Source organism: Thamnophis elegans, chromosome 10 (assembly GCF_009769535.1).
Source record: "Thamnophis elegans isolate rThaEle1 chromosome 10, rThaEle1.pri, whole genome shotgun sequence".
Classification (NCBI taxonomy): Eukaryota; Metazoa; Chordata; class Lepidosauria; order Squamata; family Colubridae; genus Thamnophis; species Thamnophis elegans.
This window is the reverse complement of record NC_045550.1, coordinates 69,308,199-69,331,980: the sequence shown is the minus strand read 5'-3', so window position 1 is coordinate 69,331,980 and position 23,782 is coordinate 69,308,199. Positions and strand designations below refer to the sequence as shown.

The 23,782-nt window shown below is 46.0% G+C and overlaps 1 protein-coding gene across 3 annotated transcripts; it reads left to right on the top strand.

The window, feature by feature from the left end:
- Window positions 1-859: 859 nt before the first annotated feature.
- On the top strand, window positions 860-22,111 carry MASP1 (mannan binding lectin serine peptidase 1). 3 transcript variants are annotated; one of them, XM_032225023.1, is made up of 8 exons: window positions 869-1,131; window positions 1,738-1,812; window positions 11,238-11,372; window positions 12,892-13,005; window positions 15,661-15,846; window positions 16,419-16,486; window positions 19,668-19,767; window positions 21,825-22,111. In XM_032225023.1, the coding sequence occupies exons 1-8, from the start codon at window positions 933-935 to the stop codon at window positions 22,013-22,015; spliced, it is 1,068 nt and encodes a 355-aa protein (XP_032080914.1). In that variant the 5' UTR covers window positions 869-932; the 3' UTR covers window positions 22,016-22,111. The 3 variants fall into 3 exon arrangements, with proteins under 3 accessions (XP_032080913.1, XP_032080914.1, XP_032080915.1); XM_032225022.1 differs by lacking the exons at window positions 11,238-11,372; window positions 12,892-13,005; window positions 15,661-15,846; ... (1 more) ...; window positions 19,668-19,767; window positions 21,825-22,111 and adding an exon at window positions 5,571-7,472 and having other exon boundaries at window positions 860-1,131; XM_032225024.1 differs by lacking the exons at window positions 869-1,131; window positions 1,738-1,812; window positions 11,238-11,372; ... (3 more) ...; window positions 19,668-19,767; window positions 21,825-22,111 and adding exons at window positions 3,316-3,566; window positions 5,571-7,472.
- The last annotated feature ends 1,671 nt before the right edge of the window (window positions 22,112-23,782 follow it).

The following is a 23,782-nucleotide window of genomic DNA, read 5'->3' as shown; positions in this document are numbered from 1 at the left end:
TTGTGCCCGCGAAGACTATTGCAAAAACAGCCAAATAATAGGCATGTGCATGCCAGCTATCTGGTCTTCGGATTTCCGGTGCTCTGGGGTACAAACACACAATGCAGAAGCATGAATGCGTGTTCCAATTTGGGCACTTGGTACCAAAAAGGGTTTGCCATCCCTGGTGTAGGGTCTCCTGCTTGAGCGGGGGGTTGGTCTAAATGGCCGAGAAGGTCCCTTTCCAGCTCTGTTAATCTGTAAAATTTATTCACTGGTGAATCTATTTTACATCCGTCGGGCAAGAGGCACGGAGCGCATTCGCACCGAATACTAAAACGGCCTATTAATACCTTATTCGTCATTGCTAGCATCCCTAATATGATTCATTGTTGTTTGAAGGTGACGAATCCTGGCTACCCCACGGCGGGAAATAAAATGGGAATAAAGTCCCACAATCCCACTTATCTGTATGTCACTATCCTAAATTATATCCTTATTTAAAAGCACTCTATATATTATACTTATACCGTTTGTACCTTAATAGCAATAGCAATAGCAGTTAGACTTATATACCGCTTCATAAGGCTTTCAGCCCTCTCTAAGCGGTTTACAGAGTCAGCATATCGCCCCCAACAACAATCCGGGTCCTCATTTCACCCACCTCGGAAGGATGGAAGGCTGAGTCAACCCTGAGCCGGTGAGATTTGAACAGCCGAACTGCAGATAGCAGTCAGCTGAAGTGGCCTGCAGAACTGCACCCTAACCACTGGGCCACCTCGGCTCTTTTAAGTTTTAAGTTTTTAAGAAAAAGAAAGAAAGAAAAAAGAAAGACTTTGGGGGTTGCTTTCTGCCTCTAAGAACATGTTTCCCCATTTCTCCTTTGGGAAAAATATTCTGCCTCTTAATATTTCCCCAAAGTATTTCATTCTTCGGGCGGGTGTGTGTGTGCAATGATTAGGGATCTGTTTTCGGAAGTGACCCCCCCCCCCTTTCCTCTCTTCTCTTGCCCAGTTGCAGACTGCAAAGCGCCCCGAGAAATCTCGCACGGCTTCGTCACCTTCTCCACCCCCCAAAACCTGACCACGTACCAGGCTGAGATCCGGTATTCCTGCCAAGAGCCCTTCTACCAAATGGTTCCCAACATCACAGGTGAGCCTCTTCCTGAGCTCCTCCGGGGAACACCTTGCTTGTATGACCCCAACCCTGTTTATCGTGGGGTGATGCATTCAGACAACACCCCAAGTTTGGGCTAGCCGCTAGCCTTAACCCTGACTGATGCTCTGTGGCCTTTTGCGTGTTGCGTTAGTCGAGCTTTTTAAGTTGGCTTCTTCCAGCTGTTGTCCAAACCCCCAAAACGGGTTAGATCCAGGTCCAGGTTGAGGGTGTTGTGTGAAGTCAATGCAAGGACAGCGGTCACAAAATGTACTTCAAGACTTGGGGAAGATTTTCTGATTGGCTAGAGAAAGAAGTTTAGAAAAGAAAGCCAGAAAGAGAGATAGAATTCAGACGAGACACTATTAAATGGAAAAGGAGGGAAAGAGTGGAGAAATAGAAAAGAAAGTATTAATACACAAGTATATGTTCAAGAATGAGATATAGAGGGGGGGAAAATAGTTAGGATATGATAGAGAAGGGAAGGGAAGGAGAAGCTTAAAATTATAACACAATTTGCGGGAATCCTTTCTTTTCTCTGTAATTCTGTAAGGCGACGGATGTCGCTCCATAATCAGATTTCTATGTTTTCCTTTCTGGCAGGAATCTTCACCTGTGACACCAAAGGTGCTTGGAGAAGCAGCGAGCTGGGGACCCATCTACCCTCCTGCCAGCCAGGTACCCCAATTCCCACCCTCCCCGGCACACACACACACACACACACACACACACTCTGCACCCAGCTTCCTTTCTTTCAAGCCAAAATTGTGGTCTCCTCCTGCAAAGCTCTTTCCTACATCAGCAACGGACGCCAACGTTAAAATAGACGCCTTGAACGGGTGTCGTCAGCTTTTAGAAAAAGACAAGCCAACGATTAACTAGGTTTTCTTCTTGGGGGAGGACAGGGCAGAGCTGAGGGCGTGGCGAGCTGGCTACTAACCGGGTTTTCTTCCTGGGGAGACCAGGGCAGCACTTGGGATGTCAAGGAAAGTGTGGAATCGTCAGAAGAAGAAGCCACGTGTTTTAGCGTCTGCATTCCCACGACGTGCAAAATGGGGTTTGCAAAGAGACCTGGTTGAGTTCCTTTGCATCGTGGCTTGTGGTAGAAACGGAAAATGACGCACTGAAAACCCTGCGTTCTGTTGTAGGTTTGGGGCTTTGCTTTCAAGGGGCCCTAAAATTCACACGGTTTGGGCCGATTTGAGACGCACCGAGAGGTTCTCTGCACGCTTGCAAATTGGGTGTGAAGCGGGGAAGGGAAGTTTTTGTGTGTTTTGATTTAATCCAGGCTGACGCTTTCGTTAGAAACTGCACAGCTGTGGGAGAGCGAATGCTTTGTGGTGCCCTTTGTGTTATTTCTTCACAATCTGCTCTCACGACACAGCCTGGAATGGTGTAACCCAGTTGGCATGCCGGGGGGGGAAAAAACTGGCATGTGGGTTAATCCAGCAACTACCGAATGACAGAGTTGGAAGGGACCTTGGAGGTCTTCTAGTCCAACCCCCTGCTCCAGCAAGAAACCCTATAGCTGTGAGGGCGAATCTTTTGGGCACTGAGTGCTGAAAAGGGAGCACTTCTCGCGGGCACACACACGCTTCACTTATGCACAGGCACTCGGCTGGGTCGCAACCAGGAAGAGGAGCCGGCCAGGGGGGGGCATGCATGTGCCGGAAAATGAACTTCTGATTACCCATGCGCACATGTGCACAAGCCAGGAAGTCTTCCAGTTACTGCTGCACATGCACAAACACCGATCAACTGCCCAGCACACATGCTCACTCCGGAAAATGGAAGACCAGCTCTTCCACTTTCCGGAACTGCCATGCGCACAGCAGCTGATTTCTTGCGTGTGCATCAGAAACCCAGAAGACAAACGGGAAACACGGTGTGTGCCAGGCAACATGACTCCATGTGCCACTTCAGGCACGCATGCCATGCTATCACAGCCCTTTATTATTTCACCCACAATTTCTAGGGGCAAGTCGTTCCACTGGTTAATTGCTCTCACAATCAGGAAATTTATCCTCAGTTCTAAGTTGCTTCTCTCCTTGATTAGTTTCCACCCATTGCTTCTTGTTCTGCCCTCAGGTGCCTTGGAGAATAGCTTGACTCCCTCTTATTTGTGGCAACCCCTGAGATATTGGAAGGCTGCTATCCTGTCTCCCCTAGTCCTTCTTTTCATTAAACTAGACATCCCCAGTTCCTGCAACCATTCTTCATATGTTTTAGCCTTCATAATGCTTGGGAACAGGGCCGAAGGTTCGGTGCGCTTCCCCAGATGTGCGAGCGTCAACCCTACAACGTGGCTTGCTCTGTTGTGTTGCTGGCGTCCCAGGTCAGCTCCAAAGGATGAGCAGGTCAGCCTATCTAGGGAGAACGATGTGGCTGCTTCCCCATATGCGTGGTCATGCGCACCTCCGCATCCCTCCGAGGTATTTGAGATGCAGAAATAAGCAATGATGTTGATTCGTGCCATGTACAAGGTCTCCATCATTGCTGGTAGATCATGCCACTGGGCCCTTTTTCAAACAAGGGCAGGGAAAAATCTTTGGGTAGGATAGAGCCGAGGTGGTGCAGTGGTTAAATGCAGCACTGCGGGCTACTTCAGCTGACTGCAGTTCTGCAGTTCGGCGGTTCAAATCTCACCGGCTCAGGGTTGACTCAGCTTTCCATCCTTCCGAGGTGGGTAAAATGAGGACACGGATTGTTGTTGGGGGCGATATGCTGACTCTGTAAACCGCTTAGAGAGGGCTGAAATGAAGCGGTATATAAGTCTAACTGCTATTGCTATTGCTAAATCGGTCGATTTTACTCTTAAGATCCATGCCGGTGAATAGATTCCTGAAAGAATCCCGGGAATGCTATCTTACAGATAGCCCTCGACTTTACAACAACTTAAACAACCACGGTTTCTTTACCAGCGCTTCAAAGTTGCAACGGCACTGAAAAAGGGCCGTTTTTCCACACTTAACGACCATTGCAGTGTCACACGATTGAAATTCAGATGCTTTGCCACTGACTCGTATTTATGACGGTTGCGGTGTCCCGGGATGATGTGATCCCCTTTTTGCGACCTTCCGACAAGTGAAGTCCATGGGGAAGCCGGATTCATTGAACAATCGTGTTTCTAACTTAACAACCGCTGCGATTGGTTCAACAACTATGGCGAAAAGGTCATAAAATAAGGCCAAACTTCACTTAAGAAATGCCTCCCTTCATTAAGTCGAGGGTTACATGTATTGATAGAGGGCCGTGGCTTTTATCTGCCTGTTTATTTATTTGTCATATAGATAAAGGGAGCAGGTCAAAGGTAGAAGCAGAGCTACCTCCAGGGGAGGGCAAAAAAGTCAAGATGGCCTCTGCGATGATGTGATCGAATCTCTCTTCCATCTTCTTTGGCCATCCCTGTGCCGGGGAGAAATAAAAGATCAGAATCAGAGCAGAGCTGGAAGGGACCTTGGAGGTCTTCTAGTCCAGCCCCCTGCTCAAGCAGGAGACCCTAACTACATACCTTCTCAGACAAGCGACTGTCCAGTCTCCGGGGAGGGGGGGGTGTGAAACTTGGCATGGATTTTAACAGAAAGTTAATCAGAAGAAACTAAAGAATTGCAGAGAATTTTATGCTGGGGGAAATAATTGCATGTTTTACGAATAATTTCTTGCACAAATTTATTGATTTTTATTGTAATCCTAAACTTCCTTCCTTTTGCTATTCAAATGCGCCTTGGGGACGGTTTCTGCCATGTAATTAAAGTTTAAAAGCAGGGTGACATATCAAAAGAAAATCAAAATTCAAGCTTTCTTAATTTTAAATCGGGCATGCCAATTGGGTGTTGTTGACGGCTGACAATTGTCAATCCAGGGGCCTCTGCCAATGAAATTAAATGCAATCCAGTTTGCAAAAAATCGCCATCCAGTAGAGGTAGTCCTCAACTTACAACAGGTCACTTAGTGACCGTTTGAAGTTACGACGGCGCTGGAAAAAGTGAGTTGCGGCCATTTTTCACACGCGGTTTTCAAACTGTTTTTCAGCATTCCCCGTGGTCACATGATCAAAATTCAGGCACTTGGCAACTGGCATGTACTTGTGACGGTTGCAATGTCCCGGGGTCACCTGATCGGTTTTTGTAACCTTCCCAGACTTCCCGGCAATGCAAAATCAATAGGGGAACCCAGATTCGCTTAATGACAGCTTGATTCACATAACAACTGCCGTGTAAAATGGGACAAAACTCACTGCGGCACGGCCTCGCTTGGACCCCGCAAAAAATCTGGGCTCAATTTGTGGCCGTAAGCTGAGGATTACCTGTGCTGCGTTGTAAGTAGGACATCGGACGCCCGAGGGCAGATTTGGCATAATCTACCGCAATTTGCAACTTTTCTCTGTTTCGGAAGTGCCAAAAACTAATTGTGCGTTGTGTTGTTTCTTCCCGTAGTGTGTGGACAGCCCAGCCGCGCTCTGCCCACTTTGGTCAAGAGGATAATCGGTGGGAGAAACGCAGAGCCTGGTTTTTTCCCCTGGCAAGCTCTGATCGTGGTGGAGGACACTTCACGGGTGCCTAACGAACGGTGGTTCGGGAGCGGGGCCCTCCTCTCCGAGTCGTGGGTCTTGACCGCCGCCCACGTCCTCCGCTCCCAGCGACGGGACAACACCCTGATCGCCGTCTCCAAAGAGCACGTCAACGTCTACCTGGGCCTTCACGACGTCCGGAACAAAATCGACGCGGTCAACCGGACGGTGGAGAAGATCATCCTCCATGAATCCTTCGACATCCAGAATTACAACCACGACATCGCGTTGGTCAAGCTGAAGGAGAAGGTGGCCATGGGGCCTTACATCATGCCGGTTTGCCTCCCCCAGGATCCACACGAATTAGGGGGACCTCAAGCCAACACGCTGGGCTTGGTGGCCGGTTGGGGAATCTCCAACCCCAACGTCACGGTGGACGAGGTGATCAGTTCTGGGATGCAGACCTTGTCGGACGTCCTCCAGTACGTGAAGCTACCTGTGGTCCTCCACGCGGAGTGCAAGACCAGTTACGAATCCAGATCTGGCAACTACAGCGTGACGGAGAATATGTTCTGCGCCGGTTATTACGAAGGAGGGAAGGACACCTGCCTTGGGGACAGCGGTGGTGCGTTTGTCATCCGAGACCTGGACAATCGGCGGTGGGTGGCCCAAGGATTGGTCTCCTGGGGTGGACCAGAAGAATGCGGCAGCAAGCAAGTCTACGGGGTATACACCAAGGTATCCAACTACGTTGACTGGCTGCAGGAGAAGACAGGGTGGACATTCCTGAATTCCAGTCTGGAGAAGAGATGAACTGCGCTCAACCCAAGGACTGAACTTGTGTTTGAAGGACGTCAAGCGAGCTCAACGACATTCCAAGTTCTTTGAGGGCATTCTGGACAGGGAGGAAGATCTGGAGATCTTTCCTCCTTGCATGAAATTTCAGACACTCCAACTGTAAGAAGAAGAAGCAACATTACCCCATTGCCACCAGGCGAACTCCAGAAAGTGTGGCTGGCACGCATTGAATGGCGCCCATGGCATCGTTTAAAACTTTCTTCCCAGCTTTTCGGTGTTGGCAAAGGGACAACTTAAAGATGCGCTGAATTTTGTCATTTTGTAGACACGGGAAACTTAAGACGGGTGATTCAAGATGGGCTAAGACAGAGGTCTTCAAACTTGGCAACTTTAAGACTTGTGGACTTCAATTCCCAGAAGTCTCAATTCTGGGAGTTGAATTCTGGGAGCTGAAGTCCTCAAGTCCAATTGAGTTGAAGTCAACTCAGCTCTGGGAGTTGAAGTCCCAGAAGTCTCAATTCTGGGAGTTGAATTCTGGGAGCTGAAGTTCTCAAGTCAACTCAGTTTGGAAGTGGAAGTCCCAGACGTTTCAATTCTGGGAGTTGAATTCTGGGAGCTGAAGTCCTCAAGTCCAATTGAGTTGAAGTCAACTCAGCTCTGGGAGTTGAAATCCCAGAAGTCTCAATTCTGGGAGTTGAATTCTGGGAGCTGAAGTCCTCAAGTCCAATTGAGTTGAAGTCAACTCTGTTCTGGGAGTTGAAGTCCCAGAAGTGTCAATTCTGGGAATTGAATTCTGGGAGCTGAAGTCCTCAAGTCCAATTGAGTTGAAGTCAACTCGCTCTGGGAGTTGAAGTCCCAGAAGTCTCAATTCTGGGAGTTGAATTCTGGGAGCTGAAGTCCTCAAGTTCAAGAGTTGAAGTCAACTCAGTTCTGGGAGTTGAAGTCCCAGAAGTCTCAATTCTGGGAGTTGAATTCTGGGAGCTGAAGTCCTCAAGTCCAATTGAGTTGAAGTCAACTCAGCTCTGGGAGTTGAAGTCCCAGAAGTCTCAATTCTGGGAGTTGAATTCTGGGAGCTGAAGTCCTCAAGTCCAATTGAGTTGAAGTCAACTCAGCTCTGGGAGTTGAAGTCCCAGAAGTCTCAATTCTGGGAGTTGAATTCTGGGAGCTGAAGTCCTCAAGTTCAATTGAGTTGAAGTCAACTCAGTTCTGGGAGTTGAAATCCCAGAAGTCTCAATTCTGGGAGTTGAATTCTGGGAGCTGAATTATTGAAGTCCTCAAGTCCAATTGAGTTGAAGTCAACTCAGTTCTGGGAGTTGAAGTCCCAGAAGTCTCAATTCTGGGAGTTGAATTCTGGGAGCTGAAGTCCTCAAGTCCAATTGAGTTGAAGTCAACTCAGTTCTGGGAGTTGAAGTCCCAGAAGTCTCAATTCTGGGAGTTGAATTCTGGGAGCTGAAGTCCTCAAGTTCAAGAGTTGAAGTCAACTCAGTTCTGGGAGTTGAAGTCCAGAAGTCTCAATTCTGGGAGTTGAATTCTGGGAGCTGAAGCCCTCAAGTCCAATTGAGTTGAAGTCAACTCAGCTCTGGGAGTTGAAGTCCCAGAAGTCTCAATTGTGGGAGTTGAATTCTGGGAGCTGAAGTCCTCAAGTCCAATTGAGTTGAAGTCAACTCAGCTCTGGGAGTTGAAGTCCCAGAAGTCTCAATTCTGGGAGTTGAATTCTGGGAGCTGAAGTTCTCAAGTCAACTCAGTTTGGAAGTGGAAGTCCCAGACGTTTCAATTCTGGGAGTTGAATTCTGGAGCTGAAGTCCTCAAGTCCAATTGAGTTGAAGTCAACTCAGTTCTGGGAGTTGAAGTCCCAGAAGTCTCAATTCTGGGAGTTGAATTCTGGGAGCTGAAGTCCTCAAGTTCAAGAGTTGAAGTCAACTCAGTTCTGGGAGTTGAAGTCCCAGAAGTCTCAATTCTGGGAGTTGAATTCTGGGAGCTGAAGTCCTCAAGTTCCAATTGAGTTGAAGTCAACTCAGCTTCTGGGAGTTGAAGTCCCAGAAGTCTCAATTCTGGGAGTTGAATTCTGGGAGCTGAAGTCCTCAAGTCCAATTGAGTTGAAGTCAACTCAGCTCTGGGAGTTGAAGTCCCAGAAGTCTCAATTCTGGGAGTTGAATTCTGGGAGCTGAAGTCCTCAAGTTCAATTGAGTTGAAGTCAACTCAGTTCTGGGAGTTGAAGTCCCAGAAGTCTCAATTCTGGGAGTTGAATTCTGGGAGCTGAAGTCCTCAAGTCCAATTGAGTTGAAGTCAACTCAATTCTGGGAGTTGAAGTCCCAGAAGTCTCAATTCTGGGAGTTGAATTCTGGGAGCTGAAGTCCTCAAGTCCAATTGAGTTGAAGTCAACTCAATTTGTGGAGCCGAAGTCCAAAGTTGCCAAGTTTGGGGATCCCTGGGCTAAGACAATGTTTCTTGATTTTTAAGATATGTGGACTTCAGTTCGCAGAATTCCCTGTGCTGGGAATCCTGAGAGTCGAACTCCACTCTTAAAGTTTTGCAGGGTGAGAAACAACGTTGGTGGAACATGTGCTCCATCTAGTGGCCATTTCTGGGATAGGAATCTGGTCCTCTGAAAGTAGAAGGACATTTGAACCTCTATTGAACCCCCAAATCTGAATGGTTGGGTAAATTTTTCCAGATGAAGGGAAATCTCCCCGGAGAAATATGGAACTCCCAAATTCAGTGAGACACTCCAAACATTTGTGTGGTTGTGATTGTGGTGGTGTACAACATTTCAGTGGTGTTCAGGCCTTTTGTTTATCCAAATCTTTGAGTACAAATTATTTCCATTTCTTTAACTAACCATCATTTCTCAATCTTCCCTACTTCATCCCCAACAAACAGGAAGAATTTTAAGAAACATTGGGGCAGGCAGAAATAAATCCTTCCAGCGGAGAAATTCCTCATTTCTGGCAAAGAGTTTGCTCCGTGATTTAAAGGAGATTCTATTGCTTTACAAGAAAGAAAGACCAATAAAGAGCTAGTCCTCAATTTACAACCGCTCACTTAATGACCGTTCAGAGTTACAACGGCACTGAAAAAAGTGGCTTGTCGTTGTTTTTCACAGTTGCGACCCTTCCGGCATCACCGTGGTGATGTGATCAAAATTCAAATGTTTGGCAACTGACTCGTATTTACGACAGTTGCAGTGTCCCTAACCCTAACCCCTTTTACGACCATCTGACAAGCCAAAAAAATAAAAAAAATAAACCATCTACAGTGAGTCACTTAACAACTGCGGTAAGAAAGGTTACAAAATGAGACAAAATTCACTTCACCTCTCTGTTTCACTTAGCAACAGGGATTTGGGGCTCAAGTGCAACCGTGTTACGTATGATAATTTCCCCCTTTTTTGGGGGGGTAGCTTGGCCTGCTTGCAGGATTGGGTGGCTGTACGGCATCCTTATCAAATTGGAGACCATTTGGACTGCCATTGGTCAGAAATGGTGCAGGGTCTCCTGCTTGGGTGGGGGGGTCAGACTAGATGACCTACAGGGTCCCTTCCAACTCTGTTATTCCATATTCAATGGAACGGAAGTTGCCTTCAAAAGTTGTGGGAGGTTCATCCCTGGAAGCTTTCAAGAAGAGACTGGGCTTCCATCAGTGTACGGTCTCCTGCTTGGGCGAGGGGTCGGACTAGATGACCTACAGGGTCCCTTCCAACTCTGCTAATCTGTAACCCACCCAGGATGGACAGATTTCTCAATTTCTCAATAAAACACAAATCTGTTCATCTCTCTTCGTCATTTTATATATACCACCTTTTTCTCTTTTGTAAGCAGCTGTCCATGAGAAATGACATCAGGCCCTATTTGAAAGAAATATTATATTCCAAAGTATGTTTAGGTTTGGTATATTCTGAGCTCTGTTACATATTTAAGAGATATTACCCCGTTTATTATGGGTTTTATACTTTGTAGCATTCCTAACCTTCTCTAATTAACAAACTTTGATATGAAAATGAATAAAATTGTTGTCACAACAATCCTGTATCGTGAAATTGCTTTTAAGTTCCTGAAGTAAATTCAAATTTTCCTTAGCAACAGCAGCTGAGGGGATTGTTACATCTGTCCTACAGATAATACTTGATTTATAATTCATTTAGCAACCATTGAAAGTGTCCAGGGCATTGAAAATAGGGATTTACAGCTGGTCCTCACACTTATGACCATTGCAGCATTCCTATAGTCATGTCATAAAAATGCAAGCAGTAGGTCTGTATTTACGACGGTTCAACTGTCCCAGGATTATGTGATCACTATTTGGGACCTTCTCAGCCGGCTTCTGGCCAGCAAAGCCACTGGAAGAAGCTGGATTCACTTAATGACCGAATGATTCATTTAACGATTGTAGTCATTCACATAGCAACCATGGTGGGGAGGGGGAGTTCAGAAAAACCAGGTGGAAAATTAGTTAACAATCACTTTGCTTAAGCAAGGGAAATCGGGGTTCCAATTGTGGCCGTAAGCCGAGGACCATCTGTGGAGTTGCCATCCTATCCTCTTGCCGAATGATGGCATTCTGAGACTGGATTAAAAGCATTTGCCGCGTTTCGGCCATTTTCTTTTGGTTCCAGATCACAATTCTTTCCAAACTCGGGCCATTTTTAAGGCAGGGGGGAACTTCAACAGCCAGAATTCCCTGGTCAGCCAGCGGCCATGTTGGCTGGGGGAATTCTGGGAGTTGAAGTCCACCCATCTGAAATTGGGAAAAAAAAGAAAACACTGTTCTAAATCTTTCTTTTTCCGTTCTTCCCCAGTTTGTGGGAAACCCAAATTTTCCAGAAGTTCGCCGCACCGGATCATCCAAGGACGATATGCCCAGAGAGGAATTTCCCCATGGATCGCCATGCTCCAAAGGAACGGACGGCCCTTCTGTGGAGGATCACTCATAGGTATGATTGTGTAAGGGTCTCCTCCTTGAACAGGGGGTTGGACTAGATGACCTCTGAGGTCCCTGCCAACTCTGTCCTTCTATGATTCTGTAAAGTTAGAGATTTCTGGGTCATATTACGCCAGCAGAACAGGGGGAGGGGAAACACCAGGAAAAGGGGGGGGCGGGTTGAGTTACAATGGCATGGGGAAAAGTGACTTAGGACTGTTGTTCACACTTATGACCGTTTCCAGCCTCCCCAGGGTCACTTGATCAAAATTCAGATGCTTGGCCGCTGATTCATACTTACGACGGTTGCAGCATCCCAGGGTCCCCTTTTGCGACCTTCCGACCAGCCAAGGCAATGGGGGGGGGAGCCAGATTCGCTTAACGACCATGTCACTAGCTGAACATCCGCAGTGATTCGCTTAACAAGGGTGGCAAGGAAGGCCACGAAATGGGGCAAGGCTCACTTAACGAGGGAAATGTGGGGCTCAAATGCGGTCGTAAGTCGAGGACAACCGGTCCCGGCGATCGGGATAGGAGAAATGGCACCAAGAGGTTAGAAAACTGGATTTGCAGCCCCAAATTCCATGGCGTGGGGGTGTGAGGTGGCTGATCCAGAGAAGGGGAAGGGGGATTCTGACGTAAACAGAGGGATCATAGAATCAAGACCCCGTGAAGTGTTAATACCACTTTATAAGACCTTGGAAAGGCCACATTTGGAATATTTGCATCCAGTTTTGGTCGCCACGATGTAGAAAAGATGTGGAGACTCTGGAAAGAGTGCAGAGAAGAGCAAGAAAGAGGATTAGGGGACTGGAGACTAAAACATATGAAGAACGGTTGCAGGAAGTGGGTATGTCTAGTTGAATGAAAAGAAGGACCAGGGGAGACAGGATAGCAGTCTTCCAATATCTCAGGGGCTGCCACAAAGAAGAGAGAGTCAAGCTATTCTCCAAGGCACCTGAGGGCAGGACAAGAAGCAATGGGTGGAAACTAATCAAGGAGAGAAGCAATTTAGAACTAAGGAGAAATTTCCTGACAGGGAGGACAATTAATCAGTGGAACAGAAGTTGCCTTCAGAAGTCGTGAATGCCCCAACACTGGAAGCCTTTAAGAAGATGTTGGATAGCCATTTGTCTGAAGTGGTGTAGGGTTTCCTGCCTAGGCAGGGGCTTGGACTAGAAGACCTCTTAAGTCCCTTCAAGAGGACGGGAAGGGAAGGGAAGGGAAGGGAAGGGAAGGGAAGGGAAGGGAAGGGAAGGGAAGGGAGGAAGGAAGGAAGGAAGGAAGGAAGGAAGGAAGGAAGGAAGGAAGGAAGGAAGGAAGGAAGGAAGGAAGGAAGCTACTCCAGGAGACAAGCAACCTTGAACTAAGGAGAAATTTCCTAACAGAGGGAAAAATTAATTTAGACAACTATTTGTCTGAAGTGGTGTAGGGTGTCCTGCCTAGGCAGGGGGTTGGACTAGAGGACCTCCAAGGTCCCTTCCAACTCTGCTATTGTATTGTATTGTTGTGTTGTGTTTTGTATTTTCCAGGCAACCGGTGGGTTGTGACAGCTGCTCATTGTCTCCACGAGGAGCTGGATCCCGAAAATCCAGTTTTCCGAAATACGGATGTGATCAGCCCGTCTTCCTTCACCGTCATCCTGGGTGAGTGAGCAGTTGCTGGGAAACGAACCAAGTTTGTAACTCAAGGAGGGAGGGAGACTTTGACAGGTGTGCCTCGACGTACGACCATTTCATGGCACTGAAGAAACTGGTTCTCGCAGTTATGACTGTCTCTGCCTCCTTTCCACGGTGCTGGAGAAAGTCCCTGGCAGCCAGTCCTCAGAGTTACGACCACCTTGGCCTCTTTTCTACGGCCCTGAAGAAAGTCACTGGCAACCGGTCCCCGCAGTTATGACCATCTCAGCATCCTTAGGGTCAATGTGACCAAAGTTTGGGTTCTTGGTATCTGGCACGTATTTACGACGGTTGCAAGGTCCTGGGGTCCCGTGATCCCCATTTCCAGGGTGGGTTCTAATAAGCAAAGTCAAGGCGGGTGGGAAGATGGATTCACTTAACAACCGCGATAAAAAAGCTAATAAAAACATAGTAAAATCAGGCCGAACAATCACCTTGTTCAGCAACCAAAATTCAGCTCCTAATTTGGGGTGATGGAAACTAATCAAGGAGAGAAGCAATTTAGAACTGAGGAGAAATTTCCTGACAGTGACAACAGAACAGAACAGAACAGAACAGAATAGAATAGAATAGAATAGATATTGGAATGAAGAATAGAATAGAATAGAATAGAATAGATATTGGAATGAAGAATAGAATAGAAATTGGAAAATAGAATAGAATAGAATAGAAATGGAAATTAGAATAGAATAGAAATTGGAATATAGAATAGAATAGAATAGATATTGGAATATAGAATAGAATGGAATGGAATAGAATAGAATAGAATAGAATAGAATAAAATAGATATTGGAATATAGGATAGGATAGGATATTGGAATATAGAATAGAATAGAATAGAATAGAATAGAATAGAATAGAATAGAATAGAATAGAATAGAATAGAATAGAATAGAATAGAATAGAATAGAAATTGGAATATAGAATAGAATAGATATTGGAATATAGAATGGAATAGAATGGAATAGAATAGATATTGGAATATAGAATAGAATAGAATAGAAATTGGAATATAGAATAGAATAGAGTAGATATTGGAATATAGAATGGAGTAGAATGGAATAGAATGGAATAGAATGGAATAGATATTGGAATGAAGAATAGAATAGAATAGATATTGGAATATAGAATAGAATAGAATAGAATAGAAATTGGAATATAGAATAGAATAGATATTGGAAAATAGAATAGAATAGAATAGAAATTGGAATATAGAATAGAATAGAATAGAATAGAATAGAATGAAATGGAATGGAATGGAATAGAATGGAATGGAATGGAATAGAATGGAATGGAATGGAATAGATATTGGAATATAGAATAGAATAGAACAGAATAGATATTGGAATGGAGAATAGAACAGAACAGAATAGAATAGAATAGAATAGAATAGAATAGAATAGAATAGAATAGATATTGGAATGAAGAATAGAATAGAAATTGGAAAATAGAATAGAATAGAATAGAAATGGAAAATAGAATAGAATAGAAATTGGAATATAAAATAGAATAGAATAGAATAGAATAGAATAGAATAGAATAGAATAGAATAGAATAGAATAGAATAGATGTTGGAATATAGAATAGAATAGAATGGAATGGAATGGAATAGAATAGAATAGAATAGAAATTGGAATATAGAATAGAATAGAATAGATATTGGAATATAGAATGGAATGGAATAGAATAGAATAGAATAGAATAGAATAGAATAGAATAGAATAGAATAGAATAAAATAGATATTGGAATATAGGATAGGATAGGATATTGGAATATAGAATAGAATAGAATAGAATAGAATAGAATAGAATAGATATTGGAATATAGAATAGAATAGATATTGGAATATAGAATGGAATAGAATGGAATAGAATAGATATTGGAATATAGAATAGAATAGAATAGAAATTGGAATATAGAATAGAATAGAGTAGATATTGGAATATAGAATGGAGTAGAATGGAATAGAATGGAATAGAATGGAATAGATATTGGAATGAAGAATAGAATAGAATAGATATTGGAATATAGAATAGAATAGAATAGAATAGAAATTGGAATATAGAATAGAATAGATATTGGAAAATAGAATAGAATAGAATAGAAATTGGAATATAGAATAGAAAAGAATAGAATGAAATGGAATGGAATGGAATAGAATGGAATGGAATGGAATAGATATTGGAATATAGAATAGAATAGAACAGAATAGATATTGGAATGGAGAATAGAACAGAACAGAATAGAATAAACAGAGTGGGAAGGGACCTTGGAGGTCTTCTAGTCCAACCCCCTGCTTAGCCAGGAAACCCTACACCACCCCAGACAAATGGATATCCAACATCTTCTTAAAAGCTTCCGGTGTTGGAGCATTCACGACTTCTGGGGAAAATTTCTGTTCCACTGACTAATTGTCCTAACTCAGGAAAACTGTCAGAACAATTAACCAGTGGAACTACTTGCCACTAGAAGTTGTGGGTGCTCCATCATTGGGGGGTTTTTAAGGAGAGACTGGGCAGCCGCCTTGTCCGGAATGGTATAGGATCTCCTGCTTGGGCCAGGGGGGTTGGACTAGAAGACCTCCAAGGTCCCTTCCGACTCTGTGATTCTAATTCCAACAGGGAAGCACCGGACTCAGAGGCCAGACGACACGGAGCAAATCCTCCGGCCTCAGACCATCCACATCCACCCTTCCTACAAGGCGGCCACCTTCGAGTACGACATCGCCGTGATCAAACTCTCCGGAGAAGCAACTCTGAACAACTACGTGATCCCTATTTGCTTCCCGGATGGTTCGCACCCAAAAGGTGAGGTTGCAGGGAGGGAGGGGGGGTAGCCTGGCAGGTTGGCTGGGGAATTCTGGGAGTTGAAGTCCACGTCTCTCTTAAAGGGGCCATAGTTGTCTTCCTCCTCCTCCTCCTCCCTTCTAATACTGATGATGTTACCTAGTTGGGTCATGAAATGTCTATAGCAGTGTTTTTCGACCTTGGCGACTTTAAGTCCTGCGGACTTCAACTCCCAGAATTCCCCAGGAGCTATGCTGGCTGGGGGATTCTGGGAATTGAAGTCCGCAGGACTTAAAGTCGCCAAGGTTGAGAAACACTGGTCTACAGGAAAACCACCCAGCTCAGAGAGCACCAAGGACCAAGGATGGGTGGGTGGGTGGATGGGTGGAAATTAGCTGATCATGATCCCGTTTTGCAACCTTCTAACAAGGAGAAAACCGGATGCACTTAACGAAAAGCAATGCACTTTAGCAACTGTGCCAAGAAACGTTATAAAACGGGGGCCAAAGCTCACTTAACGACTGCCTTGCTTAGCAAAATGAAATACTCGGCTCCATTGTAATCTCCTTGTCTCTTTGCCTTCTTCCCCCCAGATGCCACGGTCATCGTCAGTGGATGGGGGAAACGGTTACTGCAGCGTCTCCCGGATGCCTTGATGGAGGTGACGTGGCGCCTCCCCGTCGGTCTCGTGATCAACCAATCGATTTATTGATCTCTCAGTGGGAGGGAGAGGGATCTGGGGCCATGGCAGCCGTTGTTCGGACCCAGCCTTAGCAGAAACAAGAAACAGACTCCTCATCACCAAAAACCCCTCTTTATTTACCTCGGGTGAATTAATGGCATTCACCACCGAAAAGTCCCAGCAAGGAGTTAACTGCAGTACAGACCTCATCAGTTTCTTGTGATAATTGCAAGGCCCAAAAGGCTGCCAATGAACAGTCTTTGTGGCACGAAAAACACAATGAGCAAAATCCTCAGAAATACGAACTGTTGTCTCCTACAACCACCGCTTCCCTTTCCTTCTACTTATTCCCCAGCCAGGGAGGGGCCATTCAGTATCCACGGATGCTTTGCTTCCCGAGTCAACTCCTTGTCCTCCGTTCCTCACCTCTCCTAACTGCTCTGCCCATTATGTGCATCTGGAACAGGTCCCACCTGTTCTTCCGCCTCACTCGTATCAGCCTCCAAAGGCAGCTGTCTCTCTCGTGGCTGGGAAATGTCCGACGCTGAGCATCCATCCGACCCTTCCCCAGACTCCACCCTTTTCATCACTCAAAACAAGCCAGTTAGACTATCAAGGGTGACTCTTAAATACACCTTTACTTGTCTCTGGAGTTTCTCTGTCATCCAGGTCATGGTTCTCCCAAAAATGCTTCCCCCACCCCAAGAGGCAACTGGTTTTTTCTTTTGAAGACATTTCACTTCTCATCCAAGAAGCTTCCTCAGCTCCGACTGGAGGGTGGAGGAAGGGAAGGATCAAAGAAAAAACGATAAAATCCAGTTGCATCCCGAAGAAGCTGTCGGAGAATCTCCATACCATTCCTGACCGGTGGCAGTCTTGTCTCTCCTTGAGAGCCTCCAGGGATGAAGCTCCCACAAACTTCTGAAGGCAGCTTCTGTTCCGTTGAATATAGGAGCGTTGTAAGGGACCTTGGAGGTCATCTAGCCCAGCCCCCACCGCCTGCCCAAGCAGGAGACCTTATATCATTTCTGATCGATGGCAGTCCAGACTCTTCCTGAAAGCCTCCAGTGATGAAGCTCCCACAACTTCTGAAGGCAACTTCTGTTCCATTGAATATAGAATTAAGAGAGTTGGAAGGGACCTTGGAGGTCATCTAGTCCAACCCCCTGACCAAGCAGGAGACCCTGCGCCATTTCTGACAGTCTCTTCTTGAAAGCCTCCAGGGATGGAGCTCCCACAACTTCCAAAGGCAACTTCTGTTCCATGGGTTGATGGTTCTCACTGTCAGAAAATTTATCCTTATTTCTAGGTTGAATCTCTCCTTGGTCGGTTTCCATCCATTCTTCCTTCTCTGGCCTTCGGGTGCCTTGGAAAATAGCTTTTCCCCCTCCTCTCTGTGGCAGCCCCTCAAATATTGGAAGATGCAATCATGTCTCCCTTGGTCCTTCTCTTCATTATATTAGACATATTCAATTCCTGCAACTGTTCATTGTATGTTTTAGCCTCCAGTCCCCTCATCATCCAGATTGCTCTTCTCTGCACGCTTTCCAGAGTCTCAACATCTGTTTTATAGCATGGTGACCAAAACTGCATGCAGTATTTTTTTTGTCACAAATATTTATTTTATTTCTTTTAAAAAACACAAATATTTCATCATTCGTCAATCATTAAGACATTGAAGTACAATTTTTTGTGTGTGTGCCCCTCCCTCCCTCCGCCCCCCCAACCCCCCTCCTCCCCCCCCCACTTCCTAGAACCCGTACACGGTATGGATTTCTAACAAACACAGTCTAAAATCTATTGAGAAAAGAAAAGAAATAAAAAAAATTAATAACATTCTTCTTGCTGAACCAACTTTAAACAATTTAATTCATTTCTGATCTTAAGCAGAGGCTAACTGGAATTTCTTGGTCCCGTATTTATTTTGTATATAGTCAATCCATTTTTTCCAGTCTCGTTTATATCTCTCATTTGAGTGATCTTTAAGATATGCCGATATTTTAGCCATCTCGGCTAAGTTTGTGACTTTCAATGTCCATTCTTGGATCGTAGGCAAGTCTTCCTTCTTCCAGTATTGCGCCACCAACAGTCTTGCTGCCGTTATTAAGTGCAGAACCAAATTAGTCTCTACCGCTGTAGAGTCAGTACATATACCTAGTAAAAATAACTGAGGAATAAACTTTATCCTTCTTTTAAAAATATTTTGCAACTGCATGCAGTATTTTTGTTGTGGCCTTACTAAGGGTTTATAGAGTGGTAGTAATACCTCCCTTGATCTTGATTGTATCCCTCTGCTAATGCAACTTAAGATCGCATTGGCTTTTTTGGCTGCTGCCGCACACGGATGGCTCCTATTTAATTGATTCTCCAGTTCTTCTGTCCGTATCGACAGTATATGGATCTATCAGAATTATACTCTTGGTAAAAAAATAATAATAATGTCCCAGGTGACAGGATAGCAGTCTTCCAATATCTCAGGGGTTGCCCCAAAGAAGAGGGAGTCAAGCTATTCTCCAAAGCACCTGAAGGCAGGACAAGAAGCAATGGGTGGAAACTAATCCAGGAGAGAAGCAACTTAGAACTAAGGAGGAATTTCCTGACGGCTAGAACAATTAATCAGCGGAACGGAAGTTGCCTCCAGAAATTGTGTATGCTCTTAACACAGGAGGTTTTTAAGAAGAGGTCGGATAACCATTAGTCTGAAGTGGTATAAGGGTTTCCTGCCTAAGCAGGGGGTTGGACTAGAGGACCTCCAAGGTCCCTTCCAACTCTATTATTCTAAAATAGGAGTTTCTTTTACTGGATGTGTCAACAGGACAGTTGGCAGAGAGCAGAAAGACAGTAAAACATCTCTCAAACTAACATCGAAGTTAGTCCGGCTGCCACAACTCAACCTTCAGACAACGTTCACTTTTACCTGGATGCCGAAGAATCTTCGTTGACACGATGCAATTTATTTTTGCGTCACCCCTGAGTAGAGCTGGTCTCCAGCTCTCAAAAATGTGTCCCTTTGCTGTGGTCCAACCTTCAGAGAACTCCAGGCCAAACTGGGCCACCTTCATAGGTGTGGACTTCAACGCCTAGAATTCCCCAGCTAGTTCGTCCTGCCCCACACCACCCCCAAATCAGCCGTCATTTCTGATTTTTTTTTGTCCTGCAGATTGAAATCCCCTTGATCGACCACGAAGTGTGCAAGAGAGCCTATGCCAAGGTGCAAAGAATGGTCACGCCGGACATGATATGCGCCGGAGAGGAAGAAGGTAAATGGATGGGGGAAAGGGGGACCCCCCCCCAGAAGCATGTGAGTGTTCTAACCGAGGCTTCCCAAGATCACGAAGTTGACTCCTTATCCTGATAAAACCCCTTTTTATTTAGTTTTAAAGGGAATTCCTTTCCAGCAAAGTCCCGGCCGATAGTCTTTCAAGAGATTTCACAACTACAGAGCTTTAGCAGGCTTGGAGAGCTGCCAGGCCGATATCTTCTAGAGCCGAGGTGGCGCAGTGGTTAAATGCAGCACTGCAGGCTACTTCAGCTGACTGCAGTTCTGCAGTTCAGCTGTTCAAATCTCACCAGGGTTGACTCAGCCTTCCATCCTTCCGAGGTGGGTAAAATGAGGACCCGGATTGTTGTTGTTGGGGGCGATATGCTGACTCTGTAAACCGCTTAGAGAGGGCTGAAAGCCCTATGAAGCGGTATATAAGTCTAACTGCTATTGCTATTGCTATCTTCTAAACGCCATGCTGTAGCAGCAATTCCTTGGCTAGAAGTCAGGAGCAGATCTCCACTCTTAATGAATTGGACTAACTGTCTCCTGCAAACTCCACTCCCCTGTCACTCCTCTTTTATCCCCTATGGGAGGGGCCATTCACCATCCACCTGTGGCCTTTACTCCCGAATCGGCCCTTGTTCCTTAGCTGTTCCTTTCTCCTGGCAGCTCTGCGCATATGCCCACTGGGAACAGGCTCCAGCTGTTCTTCTGCCTCACTGATGTCTGACTCCGAAGGCAGCTGATAACTGTCGGATGGCTCTGGCCCCCTCTCTGCCTCCGACACAGAGCCCTCATCCGAGCCTTCCCCAGACTCCAGGACTGGCCCATCTTCCTCCCCAACCTCCTCACTCTCCGAATATATACCGCCATCTTCGCTGGCGGGCCACAACAGTGAAGTCCACCAGCATCTATTCAGTGGGCCCTAGAGAGACCCACACTCTGGGTCAGAGCAAAGAGTTGCAGGATATAGGGAGTCCCCGACTTACAGCCGTTCATAGAGCCGAGGTGGCGCAGTGGTTAAACGCAGCACTGCAGGCTACTTCAGCTGACTGCAGTTCTGCAGTTCGGCTGTTCAAATCTCACCGGCTCAAGGGTTGACTCAGCCTTCCATCCTTCTGAGGTGGCTGAAATGAGGACCTGGATTGTTGTTGGGGGCAATATGCCGACTCTGTAAACCGCTTAGAGAGGGCTGAAAGCCCAATTGAAGCGGTATATAAGTCTAACTGCTATTGCTATTGCTATTTAGTTCAAAGTTACAGCACTGTTGGAAAAAGTGGTTTATGAGTGTTTTTCCCTAGATGCCATTGCAAGCGTCCTCTGGGATCTCCAGTCACTAGTTTAATGACGGTTTGAAGTTACGAACGGCAATGAAAAACGGGATTTAGGGCCATTTTTCACACTTACAACCGTTATAGCATCCCTGGGGTGTGTGTGTGTCACGTGATGGAAATTCAGATCCTTGGCAAGTGACTCGTATTTATGAGGGTTGGCGGTGTCCAGGAATCACGTGATGATCCCCTTTAGCGACCTTCTGACGAGCAAAATTGATGGAGAAGCTGGATCCGCTTAACGACCGTGTTACAAACTTAACAACGGCAGCGATTCGTTCGACGACGGTGGCAAAGAAAGGTTGTAAAATGGGGCAAGATCTCCCGGAAGGACAGAAATTTTAGCCTCCCTTGCAGCTGTGTGCCTGCCAGTTGCCAAAGGTCCGGATTTTGATCGCAGGGGCCACGGGGATTGCTGCCACGGTCGTTAAAGTGTGAATAGCTTCAGTGCCGTCGTAACTTCAAATGGTCGCTGACCGAAGAACCCAGAGGGCACGTGCGATTCCATCTCTCGATTCCATCACTGCAAATCCCATTATCCCCAGCCTGGCGACCAGCACATCTGGAATGGGTCCGGGAGGGGAGGCTGTCCTAGAGAGCAAAGCTTTCTTCGGGTCTCTCGCAGGGGAATCGCAGAAACATCTGGGGGGGGGGGATTATGTCGGCCGATTGAGCAGAAGTTTGGAATTCTCTCTCTCTCTCTATCTCCCTTTTCCCCTAGGGGGGAAAGACGCCTGCAGTGGGGACTCTGGGGGTCCCATGGTGGCTTGGAGCAACCGGACGGGCCAATGGCAACTCCTAGGGACGGTGTCGTGGGGCGACGGATGTGGGTTGCAAAACCGCTACGGGGTCTATTCAAATGTCCTCTTGTCCATCCCTTGGCTAAGGCAAGTGGCCCAGATGGAAGACTGAAGCCTCACCTCCAGAGAGCTTTCCTTCCTTCCTTCCTTCCTTCCTTCCTTCCCTTCCCTTCCTCCCTCCCTCCTGAGTTCAGCATCTTTCAATCATTCCTTCCTTTATTTCCATTCTTCTTTCTTCCTTCTTCTCATTCCCATCTCCTCCCTCCCTTCTTTAATCTCACCTTCTTTCTTTCTTCCCTGCCATTGTTTCTGTCCCCTTTTCTTCCTTCCTTCCTTCACTTTTTTCCTTCTCATCTTTCTTTCCTTCCTTCTCTTTGATTTAGTCCTTACTTCCTCTCCCTTTCTTCTGCCTCTCTCCCCCTCTCTCTTTCCACCCTCCCTCCTCCCTCTCTTCTTTTCCTTCCTTCCTTTTCTCATTCTCATCTTCTTCATCCCCCCTCCCTTATTTAATCTCTCTCCCTTCAATCCTTCTTTCTTTCTTCTCTCCCATTCTTTCCATTCTTTTCGTTCTTCCTTCCTTCATTTTTTTCCTTTCCTTTCCTTCCTTCTCTGGTTTCTTCCTTCCTTCCTCTCCCCATCTCTTTCCTCCCTCCCTCCTCCCTGTCTTTTTTTCCTTCCTTCCTCTCCTCCCTTCCTTTCCTTCCTTCCTTTCCCTCCCTTCCCTCCCTCCCCTCCCTTCTCTGCTTTCCTTCTCTTCTCCTCCTTCCTTTCTTTCCCTCCCTCCCTTCTCTGCTTTCCTTCTCTTCTTCTCCTTCCTTCTCTTTTCTTTCTTTATTCTCATTCCCACCTCTTCCTTTCCTCCCTCCCTCCCATCTGCTTCCTCCCTCCCTCTACTCCTTCCTCCCTCCCTCCCTCTCATTCCCCTAGCCTTTCTTTCCTCCTTTCTCCTCCCTCCCTTCATCTCTCCTCCCCCTCTTTCTTCCTTCCTCTCTTGGGGATGACCACTGCAAACTCAGCTCCAAGGACTTTTCAAAGCTAAACCAATCTAAGGGAAGAAATGTGAATTTTTTTAATAAAAACCACCGGACCTCTGCAGCCATGGCTCATCCTTGGGAAAGGACTGACTAATCAGGACTCAGAGAAACCTCAGGAGAAATATACTCCGGCGGGGGGCTTGTGAGACCCCCAGCTGGGCCCATGAGAGACCTGGGACTTGGTCACAAAACTCTGCTGGTTACCCGTCAGAAGTCGTCAAGATCTCAGATTGACAGATTGACACTTTGGAAGACCAGGAAGGGTTGCCATTCAATTTCCTGAGCCTCGCTTTGGATTCCAACCTCCAGAAATTCCAAAATTCCTTGCGAGGTCCCGCTTATCCGGGAGACATTATACAGGAAGTCCTTGACTTACAACGCTTCGCTTAACGACCGTTCAAAGTTACAACGGCGCTGAAAAAAAGTGACTTAATTAGAGTCATTTTTTCACACTTACGACTGCAGCAGCGTCCCTGTGGTCACGGGATTTGCGTTCGGATGCTTGGCAACTGACTCACATTTATGACGGCCGCAGGGCCCGCAATCCCCTTTTGCGACCTTCCCGACGGGTGACGTCAACGGGGAAGCCAGATTCACTTAACAACCGTGTCACTATTTTAACAACGGGAGGGATTCGCTTAACAAACGTGGTGGGAAAAGTCGTAAAATGGGGCAAAACTCAAACGTCTCACTTTAGCAACATAAACGTTGGCCTCAATTATGGTTGTAGGTCGAGGACTACCTGTAATGGGAAAAGCCAAGCCTGTGTTCACACACACACAATATATATATTAGTGATCTGTTTTTTTTGAATAAACACATTTTCTGGGCTAACCATGTGGAGT

Coding starts and splice junctions, on each gene's coding strand:
- MASP1 (XM_032225022.1), top strand. CDS start 933: ATGATTAGGGATCTGTTTTCGGAAGTGACCCCCCCCCCCTTTCCTCTC. Junction 1,132..1,737: donor AATGGTTCCCAACATCACAG/GTGAGCCTCTTC, acceptor CCTTTCTGGCAG/GAATCTTCACCTGTGACACC. Junction 1,813..5,570: donor TCTACCCTCCTGCCAGCCAG/GTACCCCAATTC, acceptor TTCTTCCCGTAG/TGTGTGGACAGCCCAGCCGC.